Consider the following 26,507-nt stretch of genomic DNA (forward strand, 5'->3'; position numbering starts at 1 on the left):
CAGCTGAAAAGGCATATAATTTTATTTAACAGGTAGGAAACCTCCATTACAGCATTACCTATGGTGTACATACCAACGTTGAAGGGTATGTCATTGCTTAAGCCAGAATAAATGGTGTAAATACGTCAACTTGCATATATATATACGTCACCCTCCCCCATCACCCTCCCCCATCTCCCTCCCATCACCCTGCCATCACCCTCCTACCACCCTCTCGTTGGAGGTATTGACTTATTTAGGGTTGGTTTTCTAAGGCTGTAGGCCGCACCTCATTTTGTCAAATAAAGTGGTATTCGGGTGGTTCCGGTATTTGGGACCGCAGGGACGGAAAGTGCAGGTACGGGGTGCTTGGCACTCCCCAGCCGGCCCGCTCTGAAGGTTCGGATCGGGACACCGGGATTCATTCCGGTCGCCCGGTCGGCCCGGAGGTGGGGGTGCGGGGCCTGTCACAGAACGTCAAAACAAACTCCTCCCTCCCATCCCATCACCCTCCCATCACCCTCCCATCACCCTCCCATCACCCTCCCATCACCCTGCCCCATCACCCTGCCCCATCACCCTCCCCCATCACCCTCCCCCATCACCCTGCCATCACCCTCCCATCACCCTGCCCCATCACCCTGCCCCATCACCCTCCCATCTCGCTCCCATCACCCTGCCATCACCCTGCCATCACCCTCCCATCACCCTCCCACCACCCTCTCGTTGGAGGTATTGACTTATTTAGGGTTGGTTTTCTAAGGCTGTAGGCCGCACCTCATGTTGTCAAATAAAGTGGTATTCGGGTGGTTCCGGTATTTGGGACCACAGGGACGGAAAGTGCAGGTACGGGGTGCTTGGCACTCCCCAGCCGGCCCGCTCTGAAGGTTCGGATCGGGACACCGGGATTCATTCCGGTCGCCCGGTCGGCCCGGAGGTGGGGGTGCGGGGCCTGTCACGGAACGTCAAAACAAACTCCTCCCTCCCATCCCATCACCCTCCCATCACCCTGCCATCACCCTGCCCCATCACCCTGCCCCATCACTCTCCCCCATCACCCTCCCATCTCCCTCCCATCACCCTGCCATCACCCTCCCATCACCCTGCCATCACCCTGCCATCACCCTCCCACCACCCTCTCGTTGGAGGTATTGACTTATTTAGGGTTGGTTTTCTAAGGCTGTAGGCCGCACCTCATTTTGTCAAATAAAGTGGTATTCGGGTGGTTCCGGTATTTGGGACCGCAGGGACGGAAAGTGCAGGTACGGGGTGCTTGGCACTCCCCAGCCGGCCCGCTCTGAAGGTTCGGATCGGGACACCGGGATTCATTCCGGTCGCCCGGTCGGCCCGGAGGTGGGGGTGCGGGGCCTGTCACGGAACGTCAAAACAAACTCCTCCCTCCCATCCCATCACCCTCCCATCACCCTCCCATCACCCTGCCCCATCACCCTGCCCCATCACCCTCCCCCATCACCCTCCCATCACCCTCCCATCACCCTCCCCCATCACCCTGCCATCACCCTCCCATCACCCTGCCATCACCCTGCCATCACCCTCCCATCACCCTGCCATCACCCTCCCATCACCCTGCCATCACCCTCCCATCACCTTGCCATCACCCTCCCATCACCCTGCCATCACCCTCCCATCACCCTGCCATCACCCTCCCATCACCCTGCCATCACCCTCCCACCACCCTGCCATCACCCTCCCACCACCCTCCCATCACCCTCCCATCACCCTGCCATCACCCTCCCATCACCCTCCCCCATCACCCTCTGCCATCACCCTCTGCCATCACCCTGCCATCACCCTCCCATCACCCTGCCATCACCCTCCCATCACCCTGCCCCATCACCCTCCCCCATCACCCTCCCCCATCTCCCTCCCATCACCCTGCCATCACCCTCCCATCACCCTGCCATCACCCTCCCACCACCCTCTCGTTGGAGGTATTGACTTATTTAGGGTTGGTTTTCTAAGGCTGTAGGCCGCACCTCATTTTGTCAAATAAAGTGGTATTCGGGTGGTTCCGGTATTTGGGAGGTATCACCCTCCCCCATCACCCTGCCATCACCCTCCCATCACCCTGCCATCACCCTGCCATCACCCTCCCCCATCACCCTCTGCCATCACCCACTCCCACCACCCTCTCGTTGGAGGTATTGACTTATATAGGGTTGGTTCTCCAAGGCTGTAGGCCGCACCTCATTTTGTCAAATAAAGTGGTATTCGGGTGGTTCCGGTATTTGGGAGGTATCACCCTCCCCCATCACCCTCCCATCACCCTGCCATCACCCTGCCATCACCCTCCCCCATCACCCTCTGCCATCACCCACTCCCACCACCCTCTCGTTGGAGGTATTGACTTATATAGGGTTGGTTCTCTAAGGCTGTAGGCCGCACCTCATTTTGTCGAATAAAGTGGTATGCGGGTGGTTCCGGTATTTGGGACCGCAGGGACGGAAAGTGCAGCCGGCCCGCTCTGAAGGTTCGGATCGGGACACCGGGATTCATTCCGGTCGCCCGGTCGGCCCTGAGGTGGGGGTGCGGGGCCTGTCACGGAACGTCAAAACAAACGGCCTGCCGGGGCCGCCCAAAAGTCGGGCGTGAGGGGCGCGTCCACTAATGGAACGCCTCTCGCTTCCCAGATCGAGGGCCACGTGGTCAGGAGAACCTCGCCCCTTCTGGTTGCCCTGCCGTCCCACCGGGAGCGCTGGCAGGGTGTACTTCAAACTAAGCTTAAGTGTCAAGTGTTAAGTTCCTCCTTGCCCTCGCAAGGGAAAGGCTAGGGTCAAGCTCTTCCAAATTTCCAAACACTAGAAATCGGACGTCTCAAATTAATTAATTATTTGTTAAAACATCTCAGTCGCCCGCGACCTCTCTAGCGCGGGCGTCGAACCAGTTCATTTCCGGTGCGACCGGGCCGAATATCGGCCCGGCCGTGGCCGAAGCCGTTGATTCCGCCGTAGCACGCTAACGCGTAGGCTCGCGCGCCCCTGGTCCGCCGGGGCTCCGCGGGTGTCCTGCCGTGCCTGGCTTGCCGGTGCCCGGGGACGGATCTCGCTGTCTAAACATGGTAGCGCTAGGCCAGTGGGACCGCCGGGACCCACGTGCACTCACATGGTGTTCTGCGCGTGGGCGGCAGTATCAGACCGGGGCGCCCAAAGGCGCCACGCACCCAAACGCTCCCCGGCTAAAGTTCATCCTGAAAGCGCCCACATTGTGCGGACAAACCAAGTCAAGGGCCACGTGGTCAGGAGAACCTCGTGCCTATCGGCCGGCCTCAAAGACCGAAATTGTGACGGTGTCACCACGGCGCCATCGTATCGTCTCGTACCACCCGAGGTTCGGCGTCCGCTACCCCGCTCGCACCAGCGCCCAGAATTAAGTTAAGCACCCCTACACAACGAATTAAGGTAAGCACCCCCTAATATATATTCTTTGTGTATATGTATACATTGGCATATATTCTAAGGTATGTGAGATCAAATAATGATTGGTATGACATTAGCAATTATCCATTGATGAAATGCAGATGAGTGCACTCATCTGTGACGCCCATCGCTCGTGCAGCACGTGTTATCATCCACGTGGTCGTGATTTTCTGTAAATGCACTATCATCACGGGTTATTGCAAGTCGCGCCTGAGCTCGTGTGGGGGTTACATGGTCATTTTCTCGTAATGGTGGCTCGTAGACGGTTGTCGGACGGAGAACGATGGCGGATAATAGGCATGATCGAGTCCGGAATGTCCAGAAAAGCTGTAGCTCGAACGTTTGGTTACCACCATTCGGTGATCAGTCGGTTGGTGCAGAAACACCAGGAAACGGATGCGGTGAAGGACCGCCCAAGGTCTGGAAGACCTCGCGTGACAACAGTCCGCCAAGATAGAGCGCTTTTGAGACTGGTGCGACGATATCCCTTCGCCTCGAGCCATTTCCTGAAGGACAACTGGCTGCCCAACAGAAGGCTATGTCACCGTACCGTGAGGAACCGCCTGAAATCGGCCGGTTTAAGGTCAAGACGAGTGATCAAGCGTCCAAGGCTACTCGAACGACATCAGAGGGAGCGTTTGGCATGGTGCCTAGCGCGACGTGGATGGAACATCCGGTCTTGGAGGCGAGTTCATTGGTCGGATGAAAGCCGGTTCTTGCTGTACGTGACAGATGGGCGTGTTCAGGTGTGGCGCCACAAAAACACCGCGTATGCACCTAAAAACATTCAACCAACGGTACCCTTTGGTGGTGGCTCGATTATGGTCTGGGGATGCTTCTCCCATGACTGTAAGTTGGACCTGATAACTGTGCGAGGTAACCTCAACGGAGAGCGATATGCCGAGGAAATCCTGAATACCACCGTAATCCCGCACTTCGATGACCACACCCTCGCCAGCAGACCCATCTTCATGGATGACAACGCCAGGCCTCACCGTGCGAGACGCGTCCGAGCCTTGCTGGAGCAAGGTGCTGTGACAACCATCCCCTGGCCTGCGTACAGTCCTGACCTGAACCCCCTCGAGCACGTTTGGGACATGTTGGGACGACAAATTGCGAAGATGGTCCCTCCAATAGCCAATCTGGATGAATTGGAACGTGCATTACATCGGGAATGGAACAACCTGCCACAGCAACGCATACGACGGCTTACAGGGTCTATGAGACGTAGGGTTGAGTCAGTGCTCCGATCACGTGGGTCCTACACACGTTATTGACGCAAAGATCGCTAGAGGTCTTCTCAGAACAATGACTGTACGTTAGAAAACATAAACGTCATCCACACTGTCCGTGATGGACCTATAGCTCCATACTTAAATTGAGGTGCAAATATGCCTAAAATTCCCAAAAAATTTCACCTTAAATTATTCAGAATAAAATATTGAAAACGGCATGATTGTTATGTTTTTATGTGACCATAATATCACTTCTCCAGAAAATATAGCAATATCATGGGTATATTACACTGTTTGGACGACAACAAACTTGTAATGTGCGAGGTTGTAAAAAAACGGGGGGGGGGTGCTTAACTTAATTCTTTGTGTATATATATACAGTCACGTGAAAAAGTAAGTACACCCCATGTAAAGTTTTGACTTTTTCAAAATATTTCAACATACAGATATTTGATCTTCATTTCGACAATATTGATAGATAAAGGTGATATAATATAACAAATATCATAAAACATTTACATTTTGTAGGCCATTGTATAATTGAAATAAACATAAATGCAAATTTCGCATCTGGAAAAAGTAAGTACACCCTTGGCTTTAATAGGTGGTATTGCCCCCTTTGGCAGAAACAACCTCAAGTAGGTGTTTCTTATAACTGTCTACCAGTCTCTGACATCGACTGGGAGAAATTTTTGCCCACTCCTCCATGCAGAATTCTTTCAGCTGTGCGATGTTTGAGGGGTTTCTTGCATGCACAGCTCGTTACAAATCCCCCCACAACATCTCGATGGGATTTAGATCCGGGCTTTGACTTAGCCATTCCAGAACCCTCCATTTCTTTCTTTTCAGCCATTCCTTGGTGGATTTACTGGTATGTTTAGGGTCATTGTCTTGTTGCAAGGTCCACCTTCGGTTGAGCTTCAACTTTCCGACAGATGGCCTCACATTATCCTCAAGCACCCTCTGGTACAATGAAGAATTCATAGTGGATTCTATGATGGTGAGCTGCCCAGGCCCTGATGCAGCAAAGCTGCCCCAAACCATAATATTTCCACCACCATGCTTTACAGTTGGTATCAGGTTCTTGTGGTCAAATGCTGTCTTTGGTTTTCACCAAACATGTCTTCTGGTACTGAGGCCAAATAGCTCTACCTTTGACTCATCTGTCCAGAGCACATTGTTCCAGAAGTGCTGGTCTTTGCCTAGGTGTTCATTGGCAAACTTTAGTCTTGCCCTGATGTTCTTTCTGGACAGCAAAGGTTTCCTCCTGGCATACCTCCCATGTAGATCAAATTTGTGCACCCTCTTTCTAATGGTAGACTCATGCACTTTGACATCAACAGTGGCAAGAGCTACCTGTAGGTCCCGTGATGACGTTCTGGGTTCTTAGAGACTTCTTTCAGCATCTTGCGGTCTGCTCTCGGGCTGAATTTGCTGGGGAGGCCTGGCCTGAACAAGTTGGCAGTTGTTTGGAATCTTCTCCACTTGTAGATGATCTTCCGGACAGTCAAATGATTGATTTTAAATTGTTTGGAGATCTTTTTAAATCCCTTCCTCGACTCGTAGGCATCTATAACCTTCTTTCTGAAGGCCTCAGAGAGCTATTTTGATCTCAGCATGGTGACGCCGCACACTTCAACAACAAAGAGCAAACCAAACTAAATGTCAGGTTTAAATAAGACAGGTTCCTCCAAGATCCTCTCTAACGATGTTCTAATCATTTGCCATTGAGCTGGTGCACCTGATTCTAATTTTAGGTATTTGAAGTAGTGATAAATGTAGGGGTGCACTTACTTTTTCCACATGCAAAATTTGCATTTATGTTTATTTAAATTATACAATGGACTACAAAATGTCAATGTTTCATGATATTTGTTATATTATATCACCTTTATCTATCAGTATTGTTGAAATGAAGATCAAATAGATGTATATTGAAATATTAGTACAGCGGATAAGCTCTCATATTTTAACAAATTAAATTGTGCATTTTTTGAGAAAAGCATGAAATTTCTAACGTAGTTAGTGCATACCATAAGGTTTATTTTCAGATGTAGAGGGAAGTCGGATTTTACCTCCGAGGACCGTGAGATGTCAAATCCAAAATGGCCGTCATTCCACCGGGTCTAATGTTCAAACGCGCTTAATTTTGGAACCAAATAGTGTAGAAAAACATTATAGGTGTCATTTCCAACTAATTCCAAGCAATCAACACGAATGCTGAGGATCCACATACTGGTCTCACTTCACCAAGGGATCTGGAATCCTGGAATTCCCTCCTAAGAGCTATTGATGGCACAGACAAGACAGCTTGACATGTGAGAGGTTCTGAAGCATCCCTTGGGTCATTTTGATGTCATTTCCAAGCAATGATGCTTTCAATGAACTCCTAGGCATGCCAAGTGAGGTCAGTGAAGGCTCAATGTTACTGCTGGAGCGATTTGTGGTGCTGATGTACGACTGAACAAGTGAGAGCACGGAAGTGAATGATGCCAGGAAACAGCTCTTCACATAGAAGTGTAGAACTGTAGAGAACATTCCTCCAACCTAGGCAGCACTCAAGCAGCACATCAAGCGCACTTGCTACCAGGCCAACTGTTGGAACCAGGCATTGGTCATGGATCCAGAGATGCCAGACCCATCTGACTGGGGCTGGACAAAGGAGACAATTGGGTGGCAGCCTCTTTGGACCACTCTCCCTGAAGCATCAAAATCGTGCCATGAATTGATCCACTGTGGCTGCAAGAAAGGGTGCACTGGATGCTGCAAGTGTGCCAAAGCTGCATTCAAGTGCACTGCACTGTGCTTCTGTTCTAGAGACTTAGATTTTGATCATTACCAATTTTCATCATTGCACTTGATTTAATGTAAGCTTTTGTGGACATATTTTTTCAGAGGTTATTGCATCATTCCTTGCAGTGTAAACACTTTTTTTCATTATTTCTGGTCTTTGGGTGTTCTGTACCTATCCCTGTACCTGAAAAAAATAAAGTTTTAAAAGTTCAAATGAACTTTTTCCAATAGCAGTTCCAACTGCAGTATCATAAAAATAGATATTTAACATAATTTGACTTTGACCTTGACCTAAATGCATGTCCTTGAGTTCTGGCGATCTCAAAAGTATCACCAAATGAATGGGCATCCCCAATTTCGTTGGAAATGACACCTAAAATGTTTTTCTACACTGTATGGTTCCAAAATTAAGCGCGTTTGAACATTAGACCCGGTGGACTGGCGGCCATATTGGATTTGACCTCTCACGGTCCTCAGAGGTCAAATCTGACTTCCCTCCACATCTGAATATAAACCTTCTGGTATGCACGAACTATGTTAAAAATTTCATGCTTTTCTCATAAAATGCACAATTTTTGTGTTTATCTGCTGCACTATATGTTGAAAAAGTCAAAACTTTACATTGGGTGTACTTACTTTTTCACGTGACTGTGTATATATATATATATATATATATATATATATATATATATATATATATATATATATATATATATATATATATATATATATATATATATAGTCATGTGATTCCCTAGGTGAACACCACAAAGATCACGAATAGCCAATGGCGAGCTTTAACTCCGAGGCGATGCCCAAATGCGGATTTTATATGTGCGGGGGAAGAAAGGGGAGGGGAAGATGAAGCTTACCTGTCGCGATCGCCAGCAGTCCCAAAGCCTGCAAATAAATAACTCAAACGGGAACACGGTTTAAAATGTACAGAAAATAACGAAAGGGTTTATTAAACGGAATGCTGGTAATACAAAATAAAACACGTGATAATAAATAATGTTCCTAAATGGGACGTCCCCCACACCAGATGAGGAACACAGACGAAGGGAAAGCATAACTGAAAAGAATTGTGTGGTGTGTAACTTAGCTCCGATCACTGGTGAGGTCTCGTCAGGGTCGTCAAAATCGTCCGGCGCGCTGGCGACGTTGCGCGCGAAGCATGCGCGTTAGCGCGAAACAGGCCTCACTAGGCCTCGATATAGGCCTCCCGCACGAGGTGAATGGGCCATGTGCAGGGCGCTCCTCCTGCCGTGCCTGGCTTTGTCCACCCGTCCTCTGCACGGAGAACCGCAGTTCCCGGTGGCGTCTCCGAATTTTGGTCGGTCCGATCGCTTCCTGGAGCCCTTCGTCCACACACAACCGTCTTCCCCCAGAGTCCGGAACCAAGAGAGAGAGAGTCAATGGCAGAGGAAGGCGTGAGGGGCAAGCGAGAGAGAGGGCAAGAGAGATGGAAGGCAAGAAGAAGGCAAGAGAGAGAGAATGTCGGTCCGATGGTTCTTTTATTGACCGTCTCGTGACGTCATCTGTGCCTCTCCACCATTTCCCGCAGGCCACCATGCATGCTCAGCTCTCCACCAATCCACACTCAGTCCGCTTCTGACGTCATCAGTCGAACCTTGCCAATCAGCGCACTGCTTCCTCCTCGTCCTTCCTTCACCAATCGGCGAGTCCCTTCCTACCCCGGCCTTCCCGTTGGTCAACTCCCGCCCAATCACGGTCCTTCTGGGCGTGGCTCTCGGCCTGCCTGAGCTATGTGTGCCTGCCAAGTCAGGGTTGTTAGCCCTAGTGCTTGATGCTTGGCTTCCGGTTGGTTTTTATTGTTATTTAGTGTAGTTTAATGGTAATTCTAACTAGTGTCTATGGTGCGGTGCCATAAAGGACAAAGGATAGATCACATAGGGAACGACGAACAGGGAAGTACTAAACCTAATCCCTGAGCTAAATAACATGCCCCACCCCCTCGTGACAGGGATGAAGATACACCTTAATCAGACATCCGGGCTAAACAGGTGCTCTACTTATTACATGGTGGTGGTTCTTCTTCTTCACGACAGTTGGAGCATGTTACCTACACAAATCTACCTGACTCTACATATCACTACCCCACCGACATAACAATACATATATAGACGACAATACATATACGACAATACACTATAGTTTATGCAGCAATGGTATTTGATGATATTTGGAAAGTTTCACTTGAATAGGTTCAGCTGTTTCAGAGAAGTAATTATTTCTTTTTGCCTTTGATCCAACATGGCTTCCAGATCATGTGACGTATGATTTATTCGTGAACACCGTGGTATCTCCAAGGCTTGGGGAACGTGTGTGAAAGTTCCCTCAATCTGTCCAGCCATTCCGGAGAGGATTTTTAAAGGTTTTAGGTTGAATCTAATATGGCTTCTAGACCACGTTGGGACCATGTGACCTGTGATTTCTTCATGGACACCCTACATTCCCCAAGGCTTGCAGATCATGTGCATGAAGTTTTGCATCGAACTGGTCAGCCATTCTGGAGAAGGTTTTAAAAGTTTAAAAAATTGTTCAGTCCAACATGGCTGCCAAACCACGTGACCTATGATGTCATAAATTTAATTCTGTTCACCAAATTATCCCCCAAAAAAAATAAAATAAAAATAAACCCACCTTTAGAGGCCATTTTTCCCCGCAAGCGGGGTTGGCCTTTTTTTGGCTATCATATGTCACCGAGACTGTGGTTGTTGTTGTTTTTTGGTCCCCTTTTTGAAGCAATGTTTTACGGCCGGATGCCCTTCCTGCCGCCAACCCTTTTTGTCGCCTTTTTACGACAAACAGGGAATTACCAGTGAACTGGTACTCAATTTGCCGACCTCGGAAGGATGACAGGTTGAGTCAACCCCGCTGGCGTTAATTCAGCGACCGACCGGGATTCGAACCCAGGATCCTAGGTATCCTAAGCTGGCACCCTAGCCGCTAGCCCAACACCCCCTAGATGACCATAAAACATTTTCATAATGTACGGATGAAGCATTGTACTTGTTGAATTTTGACGTCATACCAAAGGCAACAATGACATCATTAACATATCTTATTCCCTATGGGGAGTACGTTTGACAATGAGCCATGTTTCAATTTTTTTCCATGAAGTGGTTTCGGAGATATAGAGGTGCAACGTTTTAACAAGATGGCACCCTTAGCACGTGACCTATCACGTCATAATTATCACTAATAATTATACAAGAGGAGGCGCTCCTATGGTTAAAATTCTGTGCCAATCGGACAAACGGTTGCGAGAAAATGAATTTTAAAAATGCAGACACATATGTACGTACGACATATGTATCTGGCACTAAATGATTAATGAGGTGTATAAAAACACTTATAGTCACAAACAATCATAATTCTGCAGAAAGATGGGATTGAAAGCTGAAATGAACACATCAAAAAGCCATTTTCATTCTGCTAGCAGCAAGTTGAACAGATCGTCGGCCAAATTGTAGTCCCAAAGTGAACAAGTTACATGACGGGGGAATGAGGGGATTATTTAGACTGGTTTAAATGGGGTGTTTATGGCTGTGGGGTCAAATTCTGCCATTGTCACATACGGAAAATGTGTATTGCTTTTAAAAGTTAATCATAAAAGTTTCAGAACACTATTATGCTTTTCCCTGGTGTTGGGCTAGCGGCTAGGGTGCCGGCTTAGGATCCTGGGATCCTGGGTTCGAATCCCGGTCGATCGCTGAATTAACGCCAGGGGGGTTGACTCAGCCTGTCATCCTTCCGAGGTCGGCTAATTGAGTACCAGTTCACTGGTAATTCCCTGTTTGTCGTTAAAGGCGGCAAAAAGGGTTGGCGTCAGGAAGGGCATCCGGCCGTAAAACATTGCTTCAAAAAGGGGACCGAAAAACAACAACAACCACGGTTCCCGAAAAAGGCCAACCCCCGCTTTGCGGGGAAAAAATGGCCTCTAAAGGTGGTTATATATAATAGGCCTCGTATGCCACCACAGTATTATTCTATTCAAAACCAGGCCTATCATATGTCACCGCAGTATTCGTATTCTGGTGATGTGCCTGAAGTCAGGCCCAGTACTGCCGAAGCAGGTTCTTAGCAAGGGTTACACTACATGGTTTGCCATTGCCTTCCCAGCAGTAGTCAGGGCAAGAATTTGGAATTTATTAATGGTGCTGGTGATAGCTTGCCAAGGACACCATTAGCATGGTTCTGCCAATGATGTGCAGTGCCCCCTGTAGGTTAGAGCAGGAATTTGTAAATTTTGTTTTGGGTTTCGGAAATAGCTTGCCTACTCCACAAAGGACACAGTGGGATCTTTAACGTCCACCAACTAATGACAGCAGTAGGATGCTCAATTTAACGTCCATCCGAAGGACAGCACACACATCGATAAATCACCTTGTCTGTGAAACACCGGGATACAACAAAACAACATGCATTTTAAAGGCCATTTTCCCTGCTAGAGCAGGGGTTAGCCTTGCGGTTCCCATGACAATCTTCTCCATTTTGCCCTATTTTCTGCATCTCTCCTTGTTAACCCCCTTGCCCGCATTTCTTCTTCCACCATCTTTAGCCAAGTCTTTCTCGGTCTTCCCCGTCCTCTGCTTCCTTCTACATTCATTTCCATCACTCTTCTCAACCACTCTTCTCACTTTCATCCTTCCTCAACATATGACCAAACCATCTCAACCTGTTCCTCTTCACAGCATCAATCACAGGCTCTATTCCCATCATCTTTCGCAATTCATCATTTGTCTTCCTCTCTCTCAGCGATACTCCACACATCCACCGAACCATTCACATTTCCACCCTTTCCAACCTTCGTTGCTGCTCTACGTTCATTACCCATGTCTCGCTCCCATAAATCATAACACTTCTCACACATGCAGCATACACCTTTCCCTTCAGCTTCAATGACACTCCCCTCATCATCAGCACGCCACTCAGTTCCCGAAACTTCTTCCATGCACATCTCACTCGAGCAACCGTTGCCGAGTCTGATCCACCTTCTCCATTCAGCATGTCTCCGAGGTAGCAAAATGTTTTCACACCTTCCAGCTTCACGCCGTCTCCAAGATCCAACTCAACATTTCCTCCATCTGCAGCTCCCTCTGTGCACACCTTACATTTGAATGTAGCTGCCACACTGGTTAATGACCCTCTCAGACCACTACATTTTTGATGAACCCACTCAGCGCACATTGTACATTGAATGGAGTTCACTCCGACACCCTTCCTACACACAGCACAGGGCCACTTCCCAGTTCTTTCCACCTCACCACATGCTTTACCACTTGCCATCACCTTCGTCTTTCCGATATTCACCTTCAGACCTTTTGTCTCCATACATTCCTTCCACGTGTTCATCTTTTCCTTCAGTCCATCCATACTTTCCGCAATCAACACCAGATCATCTGCATACAACAACTCCCACGGTAAACCCTCCTTTACGTTCTGAGCCAACACCTCCATCACAGCTACAAATAGTAGTGGACTTAGTACCGACCCCTGATGCATTCCCACCTTCACCTCAAACTCACCACTGTTCCCGTCCTTCGTCCTTACAGCTGTGCGCGCTCTTTTGTACATTGCCATCACTACTCTGATCAACCATTCCTCCACTCCTAACTTCCTCAATGCCCATGTCAATACTTTGCGTGGTACCCTATCGAATGCTTTCTCCAGATCAACAAACCCAAGAAACAACTTCTTCCTCTTCTCCATGTACTTCTCCTGCAACTGCCTCACAATGAAAAGCGCGTCTGTCGTTCCTCTTCCTGGCATGAATCCAAACTGCATTTCGTCGATCTTCACTTTCTTCCTTATCCTCCTCTCCAAAACACCCTTTCCAATACCTTCATTCCATGCTCCAATAACTTTATCGCTCGGTACGAGCCACACTCCAGAGGGTCACCTTTCCCCTTGTATAGAGGGATGAGGGTACTCAGTTCCCAATCCACTGGAATGCGGCCTTCTTTCACCACCAGATTACAGATCTCTGTCATTCTCTTCACACCCCAACTTCCTGCTGCCTTCAACATATCTCCCACAACTCCCGTCGGCCCTCCCGCTTTTCTACCCTTCATTGCTTTTATCGCTTCCTCAACTTCCTTCTCAGTTATCTTCTCTGCCGGTCCTAAAACAGGGTTACTCTCTATGTTGCCATCCCATTCATTCTCTGTATTCAACAGCATTTCCATATATCTTTTCCATCTTCCTTTAATTCCATCTGGGTCGACAACGATTTGTCCCACTTCATCTTTCAAGCAACTCACCCCCATCACATCACACCTCTCTTTCACTATCTGCTTTGCAATCCTGAATCCTGCTTTTTCTGACCCTCTTCTGAATCCAAGCGTTCTCCGAACATTTTCCTACATGCCTCCTGCGCCTTTGCTACCTCTTTCTTTGCAGCCTTCCTGGCTGCCTTATAACTTTCATGCTCTGCTGTTTCTGCTCCCGTACCCTTCGCCTTCTGCCACTCCTTGAACTTCTTCCTCTTCTCGTCAATCCTCTTTCCAACTTCATCATCCCACCACCGTGTTTCCGAGTGCCTCGGTGGTCCTTTTGTCCATCCACATACCTCACCAACGGCTCCCAACAGACTAGCTTTCATTGACATCCAACCACTTTCAAGCTCAACCACATCATCCTCGACCCTACTCAGCCTCTCTTTTAATGCCTCCCTTACTGTCACCTCTTTCAACCTCCACACCTTCATTCTCGGTTGGTACTTCACCCGCCGAGCTCTCCTTGCACCTTTCAACCTTACGTCGCAGACAACCAAGTGGTGCTGTGAAACACCCTCCTCCCCCGGGATCACCTTTGTGTCCCGGAGGTGCCCCCTATCTCGCCTACGCACCATCAGGTAGTCAACGGTTGTCGTCGACCCACCTGACGTGTATGTAACAAGCTTATTATCCTCTTTCTGGAACTGAGTATTACAAATCAACAAATCAGCTCCATCAGCAAACTCCAAAATCCTTTCACCTTCTCCATTTCTCACACCATATCCGTAACCCCCATGACCTCCGTCAAAACCATCCATACTCCTTCCCACATGTCCATTTAGGTCTCCTCCTACCACAACAACTTCCTCATCTTTCACGTTTTCCATCAGCTTCTCTATCGCACACCAGAACTTGTCCTTTTCTTCATCGCTTCGACCAACCTGCGGAGCATATCCCGAGATGACGTTCACCAAGAGCTTTCCAATCATCATTTTCACCATCATCAACCTATCACTCACTCTCATCACACTCACCACACTGTCTACAAATTCCTCAGAAAACAGGACACCAACACCATTCACGCCCTCCAGGCACCCTTGCCACACAAACTTGTATTTCTGTCCCTGCCTACCCTTCACCATTCTCACACCACTTCCCTTCCATCTCGTCTCTTGCACACAACATATGTCCACTCTTCTTCTGACCAATACTTCCACCACTTCTCCTGATCTCCCTGTCATTGTCCATACATTCCATGTCCCAAACCTCAGAAACCGATCTCCACTTCAGGCTGTACCCTGCCCATATGTAGTTGTAATTGTCATGGTTCCCTTTTTGAGGCAATGTTTTTATGGCCGGATGCCCTTCCTGATGCCAACCCTCTTAGTCGTCTATTACGACACGCAGGGATACGGTGTACCTATTCTTATCCAGGGTACACACCGTGTATCCAGGGTACACACCGGAAACACCGGGATGACGGTTTATAACTACGTTGGGATTCAAACACAGGCTAGACGCATAAACGAGTATGCATACGTCTAGGGTCTAGGCTCTAGGACTAGGCCATTCTGTTAGCCCCACCATATCATTATTATTTTCAAAATGCATGAACACATTGTGGCATGAGGGATTTGTGAATGACAATTAGGGAATGTGGAATTATGCATTTGTGAATGACAATTAGGGAATGTGGAATGAGGGATTTGTGAATGACAATTAGGGAATGTGGAATGAGGGATTTGTGAATGACAATTAGGGAATGTGGAATGAGGGATTTGTGAATGACAATTAGGGAATGTAGAATGAGGGATTTGTGAATGACAATTAGGGAATGTAGAATGAGGGATTTGTGAATGACAATTAGGGAATGTAGAATGAGGGATTTGTGAATGACAATTGGGGAATGTAGAATGAGGGATTTTTGAATGACAATTTGGGAATTGCAGGGTTATTGAGCAAGTTTAACATATTAAGTGTTATTGAGCACTTGTGCATTAGGCAACAATGCACATTCCATGATCCAACAATCCTGCCCCTTCATTGTGCCATGACGTCCTAAGCTAAGTGTGCCTGACATTCAGAATTACTCACTGCTCAGATATAGCTCTTAACTCAGACAGGAATAAACTTGGGGTTTGATCACAGGCATTTGGGGCGAGTTTTACTTTGGAGAAACTTAAAAGGGAGTTGGAGGATGCTCAGATAATTTCCTGTGATTCTTCTTTTTTAACGTGTTTAAGTTCATATTATTATGAACCACATTGGTTCCAAGTAGTCCAATACCTGGATATCAGCTTTTTGATAACTTATTCTCGTGCAGCTGGTGGCTAATAATTTGGGGCTGGTTTTATCACCACGATGTTGTACGCTATTATAGAATGTGTGACAACTTTTGCTTTCGGCTTGCCACTATAGTCATGCATGCTTCTTCCAATGCTCTTTACAAACTGGAACTCACAATGTTATTCTTGTCACTATGCTGTTAGAAACCTCAGGGTGCTTGTGGTGGAGGTAATGAAGAAATTGCAGATGAAGACCCGGGTAAGAATAACATGCATGCGGTACTTAAAATACAACAACTACCTCATCCCCTTCACTTTTTGGGTACCAGGAACCATGTGCCACACCACCTTATCTCCACACGTATCCTAACCAACAAGATGTCTGCCACACACCATCCTGTCTGTTGGTTCACAGACGATGGTTATCTTTCATGTAATATCTTTGGAAAAATGCCAGAGGCATAGAAAAGGCCCCTTTATATATGGTATGTGCCATGTGGCAAAGTATAGAAAAGAAGGGACATATTCCATATAGTCCATGGGCCAGGATCCCAAATTTCCAGTATCGGTACCACCCGGGGTGACTAATTCTCTTTGGTGTTTTTAACTTGCTATATGTCTCTAGTTTGCATTTTGATATGATAGCCCTTGCAGACTCACAGCTTTTAGAGTTTATCACTTCTTGTAATGGACATGCCCCATGGATGAAAGGCGCGAACACACACTCTACCACTATCCTTTATTCTCACACCACAATCTTTCTGTTAAGAATCAGTTCAGTCACAGACAAGCATAAAATACCACATAGGGATCCTTTCTTACCAGTATCGCGAATGTAGGCAGTCATTCTCGTACATAAAGGCAGATTTTGTCGATGAAGTGGGTTGTTTTCAAAAACATTCGAACTTAACTTAACAAAATATTTATGCAAGTTGAACAAAATATTTATGTTTTTGTCAAGTCACACCCTGTGACAAATCAGACTCTAGGTTTCCTGTTTTAAGCAAGGTCTTTGATTCAGTAGAATCAACATGCATCCGTGACACTTTTTATTTTGCTCTTACCATTATTAAATGAAGTACAGTTTCACGTTTCTGTTTGTGCATAATTATGCCACCAAGTTATTCATCATCACCGTCATCCATATCAGAGTCAGTTAAATCCACCTCTGGCTCTTCTTCACTGGCATGGTTGCTGCATGTTTGTAGTTTGCACATGTCTGTGCACTTCAGGCCATTGCTGAGGCAGTTACATGCTGGTAGTTTGCATAGAAGTATGTGCTTGGGTGGCTTTGTCTTGCCATGGGTGACAGCAAAGACCAAATCACTGCCAAAAGAAGTGGCAAGACGTTGGACTCTCTTGGAGAGATTTGCACAGTCACACTCTCCAGTCAGCAGGGTATACAGGAATTCCTTGACCAATTCAGGAATGACACTCTGCTCTGTATTGGGTGGCCATGCTTGACTGACGTCTTGCTTCTTGATCTGGTTCCTCAGCTGCATTGCTGCTTTGGTTAAGACATCTCCAGAGCTGGCAGTCCTTGCTTCTTGCAGATCCTTCTTCATGTTGTGGGCTTGTTTGGCAAGATCATCCATGGAAAGGCTGTCTGGATAGAGGAGAATCTTTCCTTTCTCATCAGAGACAAAGTGGAGTGATCCTCCCAGCTCACTTTCCAGCTTATGACGAACATGTTTCTTCGTTGAGGGTTTCATTTGGGTGATGCCATGTGCGTTCATGGATCTCTCTAGCCTACCTGTGAGGTCTGTCATAGGCAGTATTTCAGGATTGGGAAAGAATTCATTCCTGATATACAAGAAGAGTTCCTCGTAGGCTTGTCTCACTGCTTCCTCATACTCTGCATCCTCTCTTTGTTCATTCTCCTCACCTGCACCAGAGCTGGCAGAAGACTCGTCTTTTTTGTACAGTTTGTAGCATGAGTTGTGGTAATGTCCCTCTGCAGCAACAAGGTCTCTGCTCAGTAAGGCAAGGATTCTTGGATCCAGGTTTTTGGTTGCTGCGTTGCGAACCCTGGCATCTGCACATAACTCAACACACTGGATGAGGGGTTCCCTTGTATTGTGTCCTTTTAGGTATCTGCTCGACTTGTTGCAGAAAATGCAGATTTTATCATACACTCTTGATGTACCTGGCGCATCCCTAGCTGATCTTCTTTAACTGACCTCTCCAGGTTCATCTTTGGGGTCTTTGGAAAGGAGAGAGTCAAGAGACTTCTTCATGGTGAAAATGCTACGGCATTTGCGATGATACTGCAATTGTGGTATTTGTCCTCCTTCAATGCCTTTGGCTATATCCAGAAGTGGAGCATGCTGTCTGATCTCTGCAGCCCTGAGCAAAGTGTTCCATGAGTCCAGATCTTGTGGTGACACCAGGGAGTCGGAGTCTTCATTAGAGCAATGAATGATACAGTCAGTGCGTGCTCGCTTCCTTGGCAGGGTGGCACCATCATCTCTACTTGGTGGATCCATCATGTACACCTCAGGACGTCAGCACACTACAGTAGACACCTGCAATGTACAAGCAGCAATCCGTGTTCCAGCAATCCAATGCATTCTTTGTTCTGACAGTACCATTGAAAGCAAAACAAAATCTTATCTAAGATCTCCCACATCTTGACCTCACTGGTAAGTTAATCCTAGAAAAGGAAAGGATATTACCATAGTTAACTGATCTTAACTAATCAAACTTAATTAACCTTAATTAGAACTGCAAAAGATAACTTACATAGCCAGATATCTCACCAGTTCCATCAAAGGAGCTGAAAAAAAAGCTTACATCTATCCGCAATTAACTCTTCCTAGAAAAAAAGCTGAACGTGAGTGCACAATTATCCAATAAGAAAGTACAGACAAATAGGAAATGCATTTATTTTGCTCTGATGTTTAATAATTACAATATAGTAGCATTTCTCACATGGTTTTAGTTCTGTATTGACTGAAATTAGATGTGATCTTTGCATACCGCAAGATTTAAATGAATTACGCAATGCCGCTATTGGGTGAATTTGAAGTTTTTACAAAAAACTGACAAAGCTGCCAGTGTGGAAAGGCTATCACATCTTAATGTACTTATATTGACCCAATAAACATTTTAGTACCACTTAGGTTTGGTCACCCCAGGTGGTACCGATATCTGGCCTGGCCCATGGACTAATACCTTGTAGAAAATTCCAAACAATACAAAATATGGGACATTCAAAAATATCTTGTGAGCATGCTGGACTACCCTAGTGGTCTGAGGAGGAACCAAGGAATGCTCTAGAAAAGTTCATATAAAGGGGCGCCCTACATCTGGCAAATACAATACATTTACTTCTCCATGCAGCTGTATGAATCAAATTGGCACCCCTTTAAAAATACGAAAATGTTTTTTAATTTCAACAATTTCCTGGAAGAAATGGTGCATTATTTGTAAAAAGTGCAAGGGTGCCAATATTTTTGGCCACGACTATGTATATTTTTATATATTTAATTTTAAAGCAAAAACGATGGCACTAAGGTGGAATTTTTTTTTGAAAGCCATTAACTAGACCTATTGGCCGATGTATATTCCAATTTTCAGCTAGTTTCAATGTATAGTCCTTGAGATATGAGTAACACATTTTGCGCGGACGGGCAGACACCAACGTGAATTTGAGGGTTTTCGAACAAAAAACAAGAATGCAGGAACGGACGTTTCTGAAATTTGGAACATATTACCTCGACGTACAAAGCATTTACTTCTGAAATTTGCAGCCGATTGCGTACAGTAGAAGCGGAGAAACGTATTTTCAGTCCCCATGTTAAAGCTACATTCAGAGAAACGATCCCTTACATGAAAGGGGGGGGGGGGGGGGAGGGTGCTTCGCGCCTCCCTTTGATGTTACTTGATAGGTTATTAACACATACAATAGGATACATAGATGAGAGTGCTAATCCTTTTATATTCCAGTAGAGACATTTTCATTTGGTAAAGGAAGATAAGTTATGGAAAACACAATGGCAGTGTGAAAAACTTTTGGTGTGGTGGAGGACAGGTGGTCATAAGAACGATCACATGCAGAGGACATAGGACCTCAGTCATGACCTGGAGGAGCAAGAGTAATCTCAAGAAGGTTCAGATAGATGTTCGAAGAGATGTTTAAGATAATGAAGGGTCGAAACGAAATAAATGCAGAAGTGGTTTTCAGCAGAATTGACCATGAAAGTACCAGGGTCCACAGCTTTAGAGTAAAGAAGAGTTGCCATGGTAGTAAGGCAAGGGGTCTTTGTTTCAGTAGTTAATGCATGGAATGGTCTCCCTCAAAGGTAGTGGTAGCAGAAACAGTAGAAAGGCTTAAATTTGAGTTGGATAGGTACCCAGAAGCATTGGAGATAGATGGCAGGAATAGTAGGTAGCTTAGGTATGGACGGTTGATTGGATACCTGTGTCGTGAGAGTGTCTCATCGAGGTGAATGTGCTGTCTGTGTTTTCTCATTCATCCTTCACCCTACAACTCTGTTCACCCCCACCCTCCAAAAAAACAATCATTTTATAAACAAACACACACACACACACATATACATCTGATCTGCAAAGTGCTGTACCATATTTAACAGATCTTTATAATTGGTGTGAATAATTATGACAGTGGTACAGTCAGCATGCTCTATAATCTATATGATAGCTTTAAGGTTTGTCTTTCCTCTTTATAACACCTGCAGCGACAGTCATGAAGTTGACTTCTCTGATTCTAATGTCCATGGTGATTATCCAGCAGTAGACTCCTCTTCTGTTTTTAAAATATGCAATCAACATACATCATATACCAGTTTTAAATTCAGCATGCGTCTCATGATGTTTGTCATGATAGCTGTATTTTCAGCTTGCTACTTGTGACAGTTATAATGATGGCGATACGGTCACCGTCATTCATTTAATGGTTTATGAGAACTTTGGCCTTTGCATTGCGCCTCTCCTTTTTTGTAATTACCTCCGCCAACGAAGGTGGACGGAGATTATGTTTTCACACCTGTTTGTCTGTCTGTCTGTTTGTCTGTGAGCCAGATATCTCAAAATGTTATGGACGGATTTGGATGAAACTTGGTGGACAGGTTGGGTGTGTGGCACGGAGGAATTGACTTGATTTTGGTGAAGATCCGATTGCATAACTGGAGACGAGAATTTTGTAGTTTAAAATAATTGATTCTTCACAATTGATAGATAGGGCCAAAACGACATATAACATCATATTTCAAAAGGTTGTGGACGGATTATGGCAAAACTTGGTGGATGTGTTGGGTAGGTGACAAGAACAGGCCGATTCGATTTTGGTTCAGGTCCGGATCCAGATCTGGCCTATCAGTGCGATACAAAACATAAACTGTTCAGCCTGACAGAGGTATGCGCTCTACCCAGTGCCATTCTTGTTAAAAAATAATGTAATGAAAGGGAAAAAGTATCAATACGTAAATGGTCTTGAGTGCAATTCATGTAGTGATGGGTTGTTTATATACTGTACGTGATGTCTTTATACAAATGTATATGTATTTTTATACATAAAGTGATGGTTTATGTCTTTATACAAATGATGTGAATTAATTTTCATAAATGTATTCCATTGGCATTGAAAAAGACATTTTATGAGCCTCGTCTTTCTTTGTCATATTCAGTTTTCAGTGTATGGGTGACGGCACTTTATGTTGTAAGTGGTTTACTCAACTTGTTGCTTTAAATAACTTATAAATAAATAAATAATAATTAAAGCTTTGTTCTCAGGAGTTGTAGCAACTCATCTAATCAAACGTTCTCCTTTTACATTTTTCCAAAGAATTCACCATAGAATAAATAATTGGTTGACAAGGTTCATACAATGCACTGAAAAATATTTACAAAAGCCACACAGTTTTCGGTGCTAGCGAAAAGTACTTTATAAGGGACTGTTTGAACAAAAGTCCCAAAGTTGTGATGTCTTTTGTAATTAGCCTGTACCCTGAACAGCAGGAGATGGGGTTTTGCAATCGTGTGTGTGTGTGTGTGTGCGTGTGTGCGTGTGTGTGTGTGTGTGTGTGTGTGTGTGTGTGTGTGTGTGTGTGTGTGTGTGTGTGTGTGTGTGTGTGTGTGTGTGTGTCATCATTTGAGTTTTGTCATCAAATTTTTAACAAAGCTTTATTATGATAATATGGAGGAGACAAATGAATAATTTGGTCAAAAGGTCAAAAGGTTAAAGGTGAGTGTCACCTAAAAGCATCAATTTTCATCCAGTTTATCTTACATTTAAATTTACCATTTGAGTTTTGTCATGAAATGTTCAACAAAGGTTTATTATGAGAATATGAAGAAGGCAAATTAATAATTTGGTCAAAAAGTCAAAGGTCAGCATAAAATCGTCAATTTTCATCCAATTGACCTGAAATTTGAAGAATTTGCATATTAGGTCACAGAATTGGTTCACTAATCAAAAGCTAGAAGATGATTATTTTTTAGATCTAAATCTCATAGGTCAAGGCCACATAAAATCCTCAATTTTCAGTTTGTATTTTTTTTTTAAACTGTTTTCACTATTTTCAGCATACGGAAGAAGACATCTGAATACAAACAGACGCGGACGGGCTTTGCATTTTCAGATGCTTTCTAGTTTAAGTTTGTGAAAGAAAACTGGTTACTGAAGGTATCTTGACTATTAAGGTTATTGTATGTCAAATAGACGGGAAGAAAATACACCGATTCGATGATTCGATGTTCAACGTGGTGGAAACAGAACTATTGCCACCGAACGTAAAATTGCCAGGGTGCTTTTTATATACATATGCACAATTGGTGAAGATTATCAATATCTTAGAGGTTTTTTTTGTTTGTATACTAAGTCAAGGCTGGTATATGAGCTAATATGTATAAACATGTAATAAAGGGAGCGGGAGACAAGAGGGGGAGAGAGAGGGAAGCACAGCAACAGTGGATAACAGGGACATCGGGAGATCTGTGGAAGGGAGAGGGCTGAGGTGGGGTACATGGGATAAACAAGATGGACACGACAAGGACTTTCAGGAAAGAAAACAGAGAATTTGTTTGGGGTGGATTAACGGGGGTAGAAAAGATCAAGGTTTTGGATGGGGGCAGATAAGAGATGGTGGTGAACAGCTGTTTTAAAGACCTGGAGGGAGGAGTGGGATTGAAGAGAGTGAGGGAGTTTGTTCCAGAGGCGGGAGAAGAGAGGAATGAAGGAGTGAAGGTGAGCAGAGAGTCTTGATTTTGGCAGTTTTACCAGAAAAAGGGTTGCTGGCAGATCTTGTGTGTCCTACAGAAAAACGTTTGTTTTATTCTGTTTATTTCTTATATGAGTGTTTTTATTGTATACATGCACTTTCTAACTGTTTAATAATGCCCGTTATGCATGACGGTAGGGCGTTTAATGCCATTCTAAAATAACCATGTGATTTCATGGACTTTTGTGATTAACGGACACCCCTTCCCCCCTATTAGTCAGTTAAACTGAGCTTTTACTTGTGTATATATATAGCGTACACTACATATGTATATATTTAGCAATATACATATCTGCTCCATTGTAGATATAGATATATCAGAAGTTATAACTTGCTTGCTCAGTCAGTGTATTGCATTACATTTTTCTAAAGTACCCCTTTCAATGATCATTTTAAAGTTGATATCTGAAAGTAAAATGTAGTGCAATCCCAGCTATCAAATATAATTGAACTGGCGTGGGGAAGACTTTTGTTATGAACGTGTGACTACTTTCCCATCATAGCTGAAGAAGTGGACGAGGAAAATGAAGATGAGGATTTCAAAGAGAAAGGGATGGAGTGGGTGCGTGAAGCTTGGCTGGTGGTCTTTCCAGAACAGATTGAAATACGTTTGCCCAACATTGAGGAGTTGCCGGCCATGGTATGAATGATGGATGTGCAGGGTTTATGCAGTATGTATGGTGCATACATATATAAGCATGTGCATATCGGCATACACGGTCAAATTGATTTTGCTTGATAGGCTTCAATTATCGCTTAAACCAAACACAAAAACACAATTTTGATGAAACTTGGTCACAAGCTTCACATCTGATGCCTCACAAAAGGTGTATTGACCGCATCAAGATCTGTGCTCATTATTGGGGTCTCCGGAAGTGGAGGGCAAAATAGGTATTTGCTCTCTTCTCCCAAACTACACACACAATTTTAATGAGACGACTACAACCTTCATCACCAGTGATGGACTAAAGTTTGTTCATGGCATTAAAAACAAATTGGGGGGTTGCCCCCCAAAATGGGTAATTACTTTCTTCTCCGTTACATGTTTTATTTCCTACTAGTGGTTACCTGGTTCTACCAGGTGAGCCCAGGGGCAATGCCCATATTTTTGTTCTGGTACTGGTATTTCATTTTCACCTCTGTTCTGTGGTGGTGCAGAAAGGAGTGGATTCAGAATTGTAAACATGAGTACACGAGAATTATAAAATGTGAGTCTGATCTGGGCCGTTGTATAACTGAAGGAGGCCTTGGGTGCAGGTCTCGATTGCATGTGATGCCGTGCTGCGTGCCGATCCCTACCCTTCCCATGGAGCTGAACCCTGGGACAGCGAGTTCAGACAAATCTCGCACCAAGCTGAAAATCTGCAGCAACTGGACAATGGCGTTTATATTCCACCCAGGTCTGTCAAGTTTTTATTTTATTTCTGAAGTTCCTTGTGAAATTAGCTTGAGCAATGTACAATTTGCAATTTGTGTTTTAATTTTCCTTGCATCACAAACTGATTCTACGTACAGTCTTACTAATTACAGTATGTACTGGACACAGTGGATGGCACTGTGCGTGCTGTGATGTGAAGAAGAACCTGTGGTTGAATCTCTCTGATGGAGAGATCCTTTGTGGCCGGAAGTATGTGGATGGTACGGAGGGGAATGGACATGCGCTGCTGCACTATGTTGAAACTGGGCATTCACTTGCTGTCCGCATAGCATCCATAAGCCCTGACGGAGCTGGTATGTGTCCCTCCCTGACAGTTTTTTTTTTCCTTCATTATCCGTCCTTTACTTTTAAACTTTTTTATTTTATATTTGGATGGAACACTTCTAAGGTAGACTGGGTGTTGTAGCCATAACTATATTGGTAGTATGCTATCCTGTAATCTGTGGTCATAGATTTGTCCTTCTTTGGATTTGAATCAAACTAAAAGTACCATCCTTGTGTGGTCCTGCGTCGTAGAGTATGCCATCTTTCAAAGGAGCTGGCTGGCTGTAACCTGTATAGAACCACCTTTAGAGGCCATTTTTCCCTGCAGTGCAGGGGTTGGCCTTTTTTGGGCACCGTGGTCCCCTTTTTGAAGCAATGTTTTACGGCCGAATGCCCTTCCTGCCACCAACCCTGTTGGTCCCCTATTGTGACACACAGGGAATTACCAGTGAACTGGTACTCAATTTGCCGACCTCGGAAGGATGACAGGCTGAGTTAACTCCCCTGCCGTTAATTCAGCTGTAACCTGTATGTCGGCATTTATTCTGTGGTCATTAAAAATGATACGTCATCACTCGGAAGCGCCAGGCCATTATGTGCTAGTATATTGCCGAAATTTCCTGTGTCAAGATTAAAATGAGATATAGGATGTTGCAAAATAAATGATACTTTTTCCCCCCAGAATGTATTCACCACATGTTGCAAAATAAATGATACTTTTTCCCCCCAGAATGTATTGACCACATGTTGCAAAATAAATGATACTTTTCCCCCCCAGATTGTATTGACCAAATGTTGCAAAATAAATTATACTTTTCCCCCCCAGATTGTTTTGGCCACATGTTGCAAAATAAATTATACTTTCCCCCCCCAGATTGTTTTGGCCACATGTTGCAAAATAAATTATACTTTTCCCCCCAGATTGTATTGGCCACATGTTGCAAAATAAATGATACTTTTCCCCCCAGATTGTATTGGCCACATGTTGCAAAATAAATGATACTTTTCCCCCCCAGATTGTATTGGCCACATGTTGCAAAATAAATGATACTTTTCCCCCCCAGATTGTATAGACCAAATGTTGCAAAATAAATGATACTTTTCCCCCCCAGATTGTATTGGCCACATGTTGCAAAATAAATGATACTTTTCCCCCCCAGATTGTATAGACCAAATGTTGCAAAATAAATTATACTTTTCCCCCCAGATTGTATTGACCACATGTTGCAAAATAAATGATACTTTTCCCCCGAGATTGTATTGGCCACATGTTGCAAAATAAATGATACTTTTCCCCCCCAGATTGTATTGACCACATGTTGCAAAATAAATGATACTTTTTCCCCCCAGAATGTATTGACCACATGTTGCAAAATAAATGATACTTTTTCCCCCCAGATTGTATTGACCACATGTTGCAAAATAAATGATACTTTTCCCCCCAAGATTGTATTGACCATATGTTGCAAAATAAATGATACTTTTTCCCCCCAGATTGTATTGACCACATGTTGCAAAATAAATGATACTTTTCCCCCCAGATTGTATAGACCACATGTTGCAAAATAAATGATACTTTTCCCCCGAGATTGT

The 26,507-nt window shown here is 44.9% G+C and overlaps 1 protein-coding gene across 1 annotated transcript in view; it reads left to right on the forward strand.

Annotated features, from left to right (window-relative positions):
- LOC137424572 (ubiquitin carboxyl-terminal hydrolase 13) overlaps positions 1–26,507 on the forward strand; it is a 124,174-nt gene that overhangs the window by 59,582 nt on the left and 38,085 nt on the right. Inside the window, exons 3-6 of the mRNA XM_068112160.2 lie at positions 16,176–16,230; positions 23,716–23,852; positions 24,470–24,612; positions 24,759–24,943. Coding sequence (XP_067968261.2) covers positions 16,176–16,230; positions 23,716–23,852; positions 24,470–24,612; positions 24,759–24,943 — 520 coding nt within the window. The remainder of the gene's footprint in view (positions 1–16,175; positions 16,231–23,715; positions 23,853–24,469; positions 24,613–24,758; positions 24,944–26,507) is intronic.

Source organism: Myxine glutinosa, chromosome 4, assembly GCF_964187855.1.
Source record: "Myxine glutinosa chromosome 4, kmMyxGlut1.1, whole genome shotgun sequence".
Lineage (NCBI taxonomy): Eukaryota > Metazoa > Chordata > Myxini > Myxiniformes > Myxinidae > Myxine > Myxine glutinosa.